Source organism: Zophobas morio, unplaced genomic scaffold (assembly GCF_036711695.1).
Source record: "Zophobas morio isolate AGI-343-1 ecotype UQ-CSIRO unplaced genomic scaffold, CSIRO_AGI_Zmor_V1 ptg000322l, whole genome shotgun sequence".
In the NCBI taxonomy this organism is placed as follows: Eukaryota; Metazoa; Arthropoda; class Insecta; order Coleoptera; family Tenebrionidae; genus Zophobas; species Zophobas morio.
In genome coordinates, this window is record NW_026972426.1 from 14,536 (window position 1) to 26,983 (window position 12,448).

At 35.7% G+C, this 12,448-nt stretch overlaps 1 protein-coding gene across 1 annotated transcript; it reads right to left on the reverse strand.

The window, feature by feature from the left end:
* Positions 1-644: 644 nt before the first annotated feature.
* Positions 645-7,365, reverse strand: LOC135119939 (myosin-11-like). The gene is made up of 12 exons (XM_064044309.1): positions 7,322-7,365; positions 7,081-7,253; positions 6,772-7,019; positions 6,440-6,647; positions 6,087-6,360; positions 5,824-6,031; positions 4,015-5,647; positions 3,691-3,947; positions 3,259-3,615; positions 2,858-3,191; positions 2,394-2,797; positions 645-2,315 (listed from the first exon to the last, which is right to left on the reverse strand). Exons 2-12 carry the CDS (start codon positions 7,235-7,237, stop codon positions 645-647), a joined length of 5,751 nt encoding a protein of 1,916 aa, XP_063900379.1. The 5' UTR covers positions 7,238-7,253; positions 7,322-7,365.
* Positions 7,366-12,448: the final 5,083 nt, after the last annotated feature.

Sequence of the window (12,448 nt, forward strand, 5' to 3'; positions counted from 1 at the left end):
AGGCTTAGGGTGAGCATGCATGCGTGGACACTGTCAGAAATAACTATTATTTCTATCGGAAATCTCCGAGGAGCTCTAGCTTACCTTTTTGTAAAGGCTACGTTTGTCCCTAATTCGCTTGTAGGCTGGTAGTACTGCATACCGATATATGTTGTGGTTTCCCAGCAGCTACAGTATGCGTGTAATATAGCTTCATTGCCTGCTATCTATTCTTATTGGTAACTAAAAAAAGCCAGTAGAACTAAATGTACAGTTTTATTATTGGTCAATTTGTGTAACTGTTGCACCTATCCCCATGTGAGTGAGAACGTATGAAAGCAACGGGTGTATTACCAAATCTTTGGCTCAAGTGTTAACAAATAACTCTTTGCTCGGTTTCTAAGACTTTAGAATAGTAACAATATATGGTGGCTTAAACGTAGTATAATGTAATAAATAACCCTCCATTGGATTATTCACTATTATTAAAAAACCGGGACCTGTTTGTGATTATGCTGAGGTACTGGATGCATGCACTCCCTCATAGTGCTATTTATCTATGTATACATGTACGCGCGCGATAAGCTTAATAGAAGGTTTTAATATTGCTTAATAGTCCTTTATAATATTTTTATAAAATTTGATTTTTTATTAAATTCAGATGCTTAGTAGTCGTCTTGGGCTCCCCGTGAACGTGTTGTACTGTTTCGTGGTTTAGAACGAAGCTGGTTATTCAACTGTAAAATCTCCTCTTCTTTTTCAGAGATTTCGTTTTGGGCAGATCGTAAGCGGTTGCGAAGGTTTGATATGTCGCCTTCGGTGTCTTCAAGTTGCTTTCTTAAGCTGTCCGCTTTTTTCTTCATTCGGTCGGCCTGCATGCGAGCATCGGCAAGTTGCGACTGCACTTCCTGGCTCTCATTCTTAGCCTCTCGTGCCACGCGATCGAGTTTCTTAATCTTTCTATTAGCGTCGTCTATTTGACGCCTACTATCATCCAGTTCCTTTTGCAGGGATAATGCATGGTTGTTAGACTGCTGCAGTTGTGTATTTAATTTGCGAAGCTTTTCCTCGCCTTCCTGTTTAACAGCTTCTACAGCCTCATTCGACTTCTTTACAGATTCACTCAAGCGTTTTTCAAGATTATCTGCTTTTTCCTGGAGGCCAGAAGTGGAGGCCCGAATGTTATCCACTTCGGACTGCAGTTTAGCTTTTGCAGCCAAAACGCTTTCGAACTCTTCTGTCTGCTGTTCAAGCTCTCCTTTGGTAGTTTGTAATTCCTGTTCTGCGCGAGAGGCTTTATCACGAGTCATCTTTAATTGTGTATTAATAGTATCCAGCTGAGCTGAAAGCTCGGTACACTCTGCTTCGACTTTCTTTCGGGATTTTTCAGAGGAGTCCAAATCATTCATGGCTATTGACAACTGCTGGGATAAAGTCTTGTTCTTAGCTTCCAAATCCTTTATTTTACCCTCCTGCTCCTGATTTACAGTTCTGATACTGTTCAATTCCTTTTGGACATTCTTCAAAACTTGTTCAGCGCGTCGTTGAGCCTCGAGGGCGCGACCATGAGTACGTTCGAGTTCCTCTAAGTTTTTGGTATAATCTTCAAGTTGAGACTGAAGCTGGAAGCACTTGTTAGTGAGCGTGTTCTTCACTTTTTCCAAATCATCCATCTCGTCTTGCATGTTTCTCTGCTTCTTCAAATAACTGTTCTTTAGCTCCTCTAAAGTACTATCAAGATTGTTTTCCGTTTGCGAGAGTTTATTACGCAAACTTGAAATCTCCACCTCCTGAATTTTATTGGTCTCTTCGAGCTTATACAGCTCGTCACTCATTTCCTCAATCTCTCTGTCCTTCTCAGACAACAAACACTTGAGCGACTGCACTTCCGACTTCAACGACGCAATATCGCCGCCGGACGTTCTTAAGGACTCGACCTCGTCGTTGAGCGTCTTCACTTTTGAATTCAACATGGCCTCCGCTGACTCGAGATCCTCAATAAGCTTTCTAGCTTCGTACAACTTGGTAGTAGCATCCATAGTTTGGTGAGCAGCGGACTCGGCTTCGCCTTTGTACTTATCGCACTCGGCTCGAAGGCTGCTCACTTCGCTCTCGAGCTGACGTGCTCGAGTAGTGGCCTTCGAGACCGAGTTGGACAGCCGAGTCAGCTCAGCTTCGTGGTCCTCCCGCTCACGCTGGTAGCGTTCAGCAGTAGCTTTGTGGGCTTTGCTACTTCGCTCGGCGGTTTCTAAGGCTTCTTGGAGATCATCAAGCTCTTTCTTTAGCTTAGCCTTTGAGCGTTCCGCTTCTTCAATAGTTTCTTCCAGTTCGTGGAACTATATTGATAACAAAAAAATAAATAAAAGTTAATACTAGCAACAGTATATAAAATATATAATAAATATTAAGCCCACCTTTGACTTATAGGAAGACAGCTGGCCCTGCAGATTCGACGAAGACTTCTTATACTCGTCAATAGACTCTTCTGCTTCACGTAGTTCATCCCGGAGGGACGCAAGCTCTTCTTCGTACTGGCGCTGGGAGGCCTTCAGGTTGAGTTTTTCACTATTTTCTGCCTCGTACTTCGAATTCAACTCAGCAATTTGCTCTTTGAGAGTTTTGCTGTCGCGCTCAAGCTTAGAAGCCTCCAGTTCTTTCTTCTCCAGTTCAGAGGAAAGTCGAGAGTTTTCCTTTTTGGCTTTGGCGTTTTCAGTCTCCAGTGACTGAATGCTATTTTGCTTCTCTGCTAGCTGAGAATTGACAATGTCCAGTTGTTCTTGCAGTGCTCGATTCTTCTTTTCCATATTTCTGGCGCTATCTGCACACGTTTATAGAAAGCATTCTATATATATTGTAGGAAGTTAAAAAAGTGACGTACTCTCTGATCTGTCCAGTTCTTCCTGCAATTCACTAACATTTCTCTTCAGCGACGACGCCTGGCCTTCTGCCTCTTTCTTCTGCCTTCGTAGGCCGTCCAGGTCGGACTCTAATAGGTTAATTTTATCCTGCAATGACTTTCGAAGGGCAGCGGCGGACTCTTCAGCGTCTTCTCTAAAGTTCGCAAATTCCTTTTTCAAGTTTTCAATCTCCATCGACTTATTTTTCAGTTCTTTTAATTTTTCCTCATCGCCCTTGAACATTTCTTCGTCCAATTCTTTGATCCTTTCAGCCGATGAAGAAATTTCTTTTTTGTAGCGCTCAACAGCAACAGACTACATTTGCCAGGAAAAAAAAAAACTTTTAATATAATAAAAATAAAAGTAAACATAAAATCTCAACTTTTTCTTCGAGTTGCTCTTTGAGGTCGTTAATCTCGCCAGACAATTCTCTATTCTGCTTCTTCAGTTGTGCAATCTCATTATCTTTAGCTTCAAGCTCTTCAGTTTTCTGCTGAAGCTCAGTTTTCGCCTTCTCAAGTTTACTTTCCAAGTCAGCTATTTTGGCCTCCAACTCGGCGATGCGTGAGTCCGAAGCAGCCAATTGGCCAGAGAGACCTCGCTTTTCTCCTTCTAGATTGGTTCTAACTTTTTCAAGCTCCGACACTTTTTCTTCGGTTTCCTTTAGAGCCTCTCCTAACTTTCCAGAATTCTTCTCGTATTTCTTGACTTTTTCTTCGAGCTTGTCAAAGTTCAAATTCTAAAAATAAAAAAATAAAAACGTATAACTATAATAAAAAAGTTCCAAGCAGAAAAGGTTGATTATAGTGAATACCAATTCGCTGAGCTCTGCTTCGAGCTTGCCCTTCTCTCTTGTAAGTCTCTGATTGGAATCTCTTTCCTGGTCCAGCTCGGAGTTTAGCGAATCAAGTCTTTCCTTGAGACCATCACGCTCAGCGTTGAGGACGCAAAGTTGGGACTGTGCAGACGATAAAGAGTCTCGCACTTCCTCGAGCTGCTGTTCAAGCAAAAGGCGTTTTTTGTTTGCTTCAGAAGCTTCTAACTCCGCAGTCTGCGTGTCATTTTCCATATCTTTTTACAAAATATATTATGAATATCCCAATAAAGTAAGTAATATTTCCCTTAAAGGTTCCAATACCTTCCAAATCCTTTAAAAGACTCTTATTTGTTTCTGTCAGGCGGCTAAGTTGATCGCTACAAAAGCCAATATCCGATTCGAGCTTATCTATTTGCTTTTTCATGTTGCTCCGTTCGTCTTCCAGACTCTTTTTTTCTTGCTGCAATTTATTGTTTTCTCCGGCAAGCGCCTCCTTCTCTTTAGTAAGCGAATCAACTTTACGAACCAAATCGTCCTGCTGGATTGTCGGAATTAACACGCGCACGGAGTTGTACAGAAACCACCACGGCCACTTTCGCAGCTGCAAGTACTTCCTAACATTGACCTGAATCCGCTTGACCGCCACCTCAAAGTTAGTCAGCCGCTGGAAGGCGCGCCGCGCTAGATAGCCTTGACAATAAGCCTGAATGGCTCTAATAAATTTAGATAACTTTTCGTCTCGCATTTCTTCCAAATGGCCCAATACGGTTGGACGAAAGAATATTTTAGATGTCCCGATGCGGTAGTTGTCCTGCTTAAGGTCACACGTATTCTGGAGTTCCTGAAGCATAAGCTCGCAAATTTTTCGTCCATCCATAAACCCTTCTGGAATCGCCTTCGGAGCGAGAATTTCGTACCGGTGTCTAAACTCTGCAAACAGCACGCGGTTCGGAAATCCCTGGCGGCAAATACGAATTCCCTCCAGCACACCGTTGCAACGGAGCTGGTCTAGCACAATAGGCACCGAGATATTGCCAGGTTTCTTTTCGTGGTTGGGGATAATACATCGAACGAAGTGTGGAGACGTTTCTTTAAGCGTATTCATTAAAGAGTTCAACGAGTCTTTATAACTACTAGAAACCGTTCGAAAGATCCCCCGGCGCCTTTGGGAAGAGAGAGCCTCTACCGATTGGTCACGGAACAAGGATGCTAAAAATTTGAATTTCGAAACGGCAAATAGTGACGTAATATTATCGTTAAGCGGGTCCTGGTTTCGCACGATCCAATTATCTACTGTATAATCGACGGTGCCAGCGTAGTGGTGGATCTGGAACATGGGCATATCGCTCTTAATGGACTTTGGACCCGAGAGGGAGCCATATTTGGAATGTGTCGCCTGCACTTCCTCAAGTTTATGCAGAAAAGTTTTTTCATTGGCACGTGAAAGCCGACAGCAGTCGTCGAGTAAATCCAGCACGCCGGAAGACTTGTCTGACTTACCGCCTTCGATCAACTCAATAGTAGGCTGAAGATCGAGCCCGAAGTCAATGAAGTCCCACTCAATAGACTCCTTGCAGTACTCTTCCTGTTCCACAACAAACATGTGGTGGTTGAAAAATTGTTGGAGCTTCTCATTCGTATAATTAATGAACAGCTGGTCGAAACCGTTGACCTTAAAAATCTCGAAACCCGCAATATCCAGAATACCAATGAAAGAGTGCCGCTCGACTTTAGTTTCCAAAGCTTCATTAATTTTTGCAACAATCCACGAAAATAGGCGCTCATAGGTGGCTTTGCATATGGCCTCAATGGCAGACTCCACTTGCGCCTTCCTTTGGGCACGCAGCACAAATTCGGAGCCTACTTTCATGCGGGGCTGCAACAGTGCCTTAGTAAACTCTACTATTGGCAAGGAGAATAGCTTGCATAGCATGTTGGCAGCGACGTCGTTCGGCTGTGAGAATGAATTCATGTTATTATATTTTAAATTCATTTATAAATTCAAAAAATTTAAAAGTAAATTAAATTATATAAAATACTATAAAAAAATAAATTAACTTAAATTATATAAAATGAATTAAACTTAAAAAAAATTAAAAAAGGTGAATAGTATTTATAAAAAAGTTGCACCATTTGGGCTTGTTCTTGCCGATTTTCCGTCAATTCAATTCTCGACATTTTCATAATTCCGGATATAATCTTCCAGCAGTCGTGCTGCTCCTCTTTATTAATGCCTACAACGTCCATAGCCTGAATAGTGTGACTAAATTCTTTCACATCGTCAATGGAAGGCACTTGCGATGACTTTTTGTCACAAATCCACTTAATGTCTTCAATTCTAAATTTTTTTTAATTAATTTTTTTTTTAAAAATTTTTTATGTAAAAAATTAACGTGTCCATAAGCAGCTCTTCTTTGACTGATTCGGGAAGAGCCTTCAAAAGTTGATAATATATATGAAAGCTTCGTTCTCCAGCTTGTTGACGGACAGCACGTGACTTTTCCAATAGGTAAGTATCGATATGGCCTCCAGAAATATTGCCAGAACGGCTGAACTCAATCTTGATAAACTTTCCAAAACGAGAAGAATTATCGTTTTTAGTTGTCTTCGCATTGCCAAAAGCCTCAAGAACGGGATTACACTGAAGAAGTTGTTCCTCAAGTTTTCCTTAAATTAAAAAAAAATTTGATTTACATTTGAATTAATATAGAAAATATTTAATTAGCAAAGGTGTGAAAATCAAAACCTTGCACAGCAGATTCGCCTGAAGCCACAATGGCGATGTATTGGATAAGCTTCTTGGTATTTTCCGTTTTACCAGCGCCGGATTCTCCAGTAACTAAAATAGATTGGTTTTCTCTATCGGTTAACATATTCTGGTAAGCGGTTTCAGCGATGTTGAAAATATGCGGTGGAACTTCAGATCTTCGACGGCCGCGGTAGAGATCAACAACCTTTAAAAAAGTAAAAATTTTATAGTGTATAAAGTTGGTTAGGAAACATCAATATAGTTTAAAAATATTAAAAGCGTACTAAAATAGTTTAATGTTTTAAATTGTTATTAAAGTATGACTCAACCTCTTTACTATAAATTGGAAGTTGTTTGTAGGGGTTTACTACAACACAAAACAGTCCAGAATAAGTATAGATGAGATCGGAGTAGTAGCGCTGCCTCAAATTTTCAAGCACAGCAGGCTCATTTAGATAAGCTAAATCCGCCATGTCTTCGACTTTGTCGAACTTCGGTGGATTCATCTTAAAAATATCATTTTTATTAACAGTTTTCTTTGCATTCGTCTCATAAATCTGCACTTCACAATCATCTCCTAATAAATACATAAATTTATCATAGTAATTTTTAAACTGCTATAAAGAAGTTATAAACACCTTTATCATCGATAATATTAGCTTTTAAAAATATATTTTTCGAGTCTGGATCAGTAATCCAAACCCATTTTCGTTTATTCCACTCTAGAAGAGCTTCAGAATCGCCAACGATCTTGTCATTATTCTTAACAGATAAGTATTTTAAGTAGTCGGTCATGCCGGTGTCTAGCAAGCTATTTTCGTAATATATATTATATTATTATATTAATATTATTTGGCAAGTATATATATATAAGCTTACAGAAATAAGTGATAGACAGTTGAAACTCTTTTTAACTATAAAAGCGCAACTAGTAAAGATATTATAACTTAAGCACCCTGTGAAAGTTTTTATAAAGAGAGCAAGCAATAGGGAGGGAACACCTGTGAGCTTTCAAAACTTGTTAGCGTCCAATAATTAATTGCTTGACATTTATTTATAGCATAATATAAGTATTTAAGAGCGATTCGTAGTTTTAAAATTGCGTGTTGCCAAAATTGAATATAAAAAATACATAAAAGTTAAATAGTTTTGTGTTCTTCACTAGTGGAACTAAAAGTGACACAAGTACTATTTACTTTTAACTTTAATAAAAGATTTAAAGGAAACCCTCGCAACAAAGTTGACCTTTATTGTAATGGCAAATACGCTGAAAACTATTAACGCTGTGTTGAAAATATTATTTAGCAATTTATACACAATGAAAAGAGCCAGCTCGTCACTTGCCTTATATTATGGTGGTTAGATTAATTGATTTAGATAACAAATAAAGCAATAGAGTAACTTTATAAGGCTAATTATCGAGAGTAAAAAGCAATATATTGTGGGCTAAAATAGTCTAAAGTGTACCTTAATAAAATTTTATATACTTAGCTTGGTGATCTAATTCATGTAAGAATTAAGTCCGTAACTACAATCGCACTATTAAATTTAAAAAAAAGTATGAAATTTATATTTAAAAGTTAGTAACTCTTCAGTTTCTCAAGGCTGATGGACTTGTGCCCCTTAGTTACTAACGCTGAGGTAAAACTGTAATTTAAAAACCTTCCCTCCCCAGCACATTAGCCTATATCGATTTTTATAGACACGTTGAGGTCTAATAATGCTCATCCTTTCAAACCAATATTTATTAAGGTTTAACCTGTGTAACTGTATATATACTAATGTATATATTATAAAAATTCATAAATAGGTCACTGGAATCCACCACTAAGTTAACGCTTTCCTTATGTATTATACACCACAAATTTATAGATATTACAGTTATATACTGGTTTATAATAATGCAAAGCCTGCAATTATGAAGGCACCTTTTTACATATGATGCTCTTTATTTATTTACATTTATCGTATTTAAAAAACATCTCTTACTGCCTGATAAACCCGTTTTTTCTAGCACGATACATACAATTGTTTGGTAGTTCATAATTTCTTTTAAATGTAGAGAGTTGTAATTACTTCACCAAAAAAACGCTTTAGTTTTGCTCGAGGAGAGGGATAAGACAACTAAAATTGAAAAGAAGTTAGTTTGGCACTAATAATAGTTCATAATCTATTAAAAAATTAAAATCGTTAATAGAATAACAAAAAGATATAAATTTGTGTGTTAAACCTGTCTTATTGGTCATTTGTACGTTGCTTTGTTATTTTAGTTTTTTTTTTGTTTAAAAAAGGCAACCGTATACTTTCTGGTTGGTGTAAGTGTTTATTATCACTGCTATTGATATTTTAAAAAAAGGCTTGATAAATAGATTAGTAATTAAATTTTTGTTTTTTATTCTAATTAAATTTTACTTCGGTTATTAAAAAAGAGTTTTACAGGCCTTTTTTAAATGCTGTTTACCCCAATTTAAGGTAACAATATAGTTCCGCCTTCACCTATTAGGAACGCCAAAAAAAAATTGTAGATAGTAATACTCTCAAAGGTGCGTTTCGCAAGGAAATGCTTGTGATAAATGAAAAAACCTCAAACGTGAGTGTTTCTATTTTCTCTAAGTGGTTAAATTCTACTGGAAGAAATTTAACCACATATATACACGCAAACAATGCAGATTTTATGAACGTAATGCTATATAGCATCTTAACTAACATTAAGGAAGAGACCAAGCGTTACATGTTGTTTACCGGTTGTTTTTATTGTTTCTTGCACGTTTTTTTCGATAAGATACCTATCCTATGTACGCTCTTATTACGTTATAAAAGGTTTTCTACATTATTATTTTTCACTTTAAAATCCTTTTTAAATTTTATAAAAATCAATACTCAGTACATAGGAAGCGCTTTAAAAAAATTTTTTAATAATACTAGATGCTCATAAGTGAAAATTATAAGAACGACTCTCTTTACAAGCCCCTTTAGCAAAAACATTTCTACATAGCTTTTTGTAACGTCTATAATAAATTTTATATTAAAAATACAAATAAATTTATTTGTAAATCTCATCTATTTAATAAAAGAAATGATTTATAGCAACTGTTTAGGCTTTATTAGGACTCGAGATCTTAAAAAGGGCGTTCTTTTTTTTCTAACGTGTTAGAAAATCTAACAAACCGGTATCTTGTGACAAAAAAGGACGCATGAGAAATATACTTATAGTTCACTAAAAGGAACTTAATTTTACGAGATGGTTAGGCTGTTTTATTTAACGTGTATAAATAAAAAAAAGTTTTTTTGTTCTTGTAGGGCTTAAAATCTTAATAAATTATATTTGCAGTGGAAATCTTTTGGACTTGAGGGAAATCTAACAGTTTTACCAAAAAAAAAACGGGCGTACACATTAGTTAAATAAGTTAATTTTAATTAGCTTACCTTAACAGATTTCTGCATTTATCTCGAGTCCGCTGAGCCGCTGGCCGGGTGTCTACTTTTATATTGTCATTATTAATAGTTACAACTAAAATCTTTGCTCAAATTTTATCAACATTTTTTTTCTTTTAATTTCTTCATGTGCGTTGGAACCTCGGGTTTATAAGGCCACTTGTTTTTAATACCACATTACTGTTATTGCTGTTGTAGGCCAAGGGGCTGTAGTTAGTAGAGAAGGAATAGTTAGCACGTCGTCTATAGAGATATTAGTTAAGTAAATTGTGTTAATACAGAAGTCTAACCGTAAAAATAGTTAATTAGCTAAAGGCAACGCAGGCCTATTGGTCTAAACCGATGTTTTAGCTTGTTTAAACAAATTTACTTAGCTTTTGTGTAAGAACTTACGAGTTTAAGCAGGTAATGTTCGCTAACTACTTCGCATGTTAATCCTACAACCTCAGTAGGTGTACTATTTTATAATTGTATTAAAAAGGTGTGAAGGCAATTATTTTATTCCTAAAGCTGCTTGTAATAAGTTGAACACCCCTTATTATTCTTTTTTTCCTTCTGCATTATAACTTATTGTTTTCTTCTCTTTTTTTATTATTGTAATACCTACTCTGACTACGTTATATAGGTGATTGTATACACACAGTTTTTCAAAATATAACTTTCTTTTTTAGGTCCGTTATATTTAAAAGATATGTTTCAAAAATTTTAACTTGGCTAGTTACTTTATTAGGATACCTTCACCAGACCCAAATTAAAATAGTGGGTATTAGTGAGAAAAATGTAGAAGTATTAAGTTGGTAATCTTGCAAGGACTCGGAACTATATAGTATTGTTATTGACAAGTACTAAAAGATTTAAAACTTTTGATTAGATTTACTTATTTACTTATGTTAAAAATAGTTGCGTAGCTTTTTTAAAGATTCGATTGCTCTCAGTGCCTTGTGAATTGGTACAAATATAATAGAAACTCTTGAAAGTAAGAATGAGTTAGCCTTATCTACAAATAGATTTAGTAACTTTACTTCTTCATTTGAACAAAGAAGAAAGGATGGTCTCAAGGCGGCTGACCCTTTCCTGGTTAATAATTTAATCCTAGAAAAAGGGTTTTTTATAGTTTTTGGTCCCATTTCTAACTTTTATAAACAATTATAGTTTTAGTTGTAAGCAAATTTTCATTGGTCTTTGAATCGTCCTCACTGTGCCGTTCGATACGTGATTAGCAATCTTTTTTCTCACCGGATTTATGAGATTTTATGAGATACCTTTTTTTTTTTTTAACATAAGAGATAGTATAGTTTAGGATTTTGAAGTTGCAGAAGTTTATTTTTCAACTCTTTATCATAAGGGGTTCGGCAACAGTCCGAGCTCCAGCTTGTTGTGCAACTAAAGTTGGGTATGGGCGTTGCCTCCTTAAATCAACAGTTAACATTTAAATTATTCTTTAAAAGAAGGTATCCTTTAACAAAAGACTTTAGAAGTCATTCCACTTTATTCTTATTAAATTTCTGCATAAAAGGCTTTAAACAATTTATTATTATAAGAGAAAGATAATTAAATAAGGTAGAAATTGCTTTTCTTAAATTGTCAATAAAAAAAAGTTTGGTGCCTTAAAAAAATATTATTTAATTAACACTACATACGTTCTAATTATTGCTAATAGCCTTTTAACTTCAACGGTTAGACGCTAATATAGTTCTATAAAAATCTTTACAAGCGAGGCTCCAAGAATAAGTAACTTATAAATTCTTCCTCATCAGAACTTTTTTGAATCAATTTTACTTCCTAGTTGCGTATTATAAAAAACTTTTCAGTGAGAATTAAGAATAATAACAACTTTAAAAATTATTTTTCATAGTAGTTGTTGCCTTCTCGTTTTAGTAAGGAACTATGGAGCACAAAAATGATTTCCTGCCGTTCCTTAAATTTTTTCTTTAACAAAGTAAATGTTTTTCAGTTATAAACCCGTGGCTGGTTTTATTATATTATAAAGCTCATCTTCTTCATAGCTAGTGCTTAAGTAAATAGTATCTTTATTTGTTTTTACCAATAAAAAAGTTCCCTTTTTTCTTAAAGAGCAATTTTCCAACGTCCTAGAAAATAAAGTAGTAAATAGTTTCACTATGGTAGTTCTGGTAAAACTTATAAGTTTAAAAATCTTGAACGAGAACCATTTAATGCACTGTACTTGTTTCCTTCCAGAATTTTTTGGGCTTATTTTTAACACTTCCTCCCTTTTTCTACTTAAGCAAACAAATACTGATTTTTCGCAATGCGCCAAATGATTGTCTATTATTTATATTTTTTCTTTGTTTATTTTTTGTTTTTCTTTATAATATTTGTTATAGTTACTAATTTTCTGGTTATAACCTTAACTTTATTTATTTAGACCTTGCAAACCTTTACCTAGGAACACAGGCAACGTACTATATTTAGTAAAATCTAAAGCAAAATCTTTATTTTAGCTAACCTTTATATACTTACATAAACGTGGTTTAATAATTGGCAATAACGAAAACATGCGTATAGTAAAAGTGTATAACACAGTTGCGCTTTTTTTTGTAGACTTGTTCC

Coding starts and splice junctions, on each gene's coding strand:
- LOC135119939 (XM_064044309.1), bottom strand. CDS start 7,237: ATGACCGACTACTTAAAATACTTATCTGTTAAGAATAATGACAAGATC. Junction 7,020..7,080: donor TAATATTATCGATGATAAAG/GTGTTTATAACT, acceptor TGTATTTATTAG/GAGATGATTGTGAAGTGCAG. Junction 5,648..5,823: donor GGCAAGAACAAGCCCAAATG/GTGCAACTTTTT, acceptor TCATTCTCACAG/CCGAACGACGTCGCTGCCAA.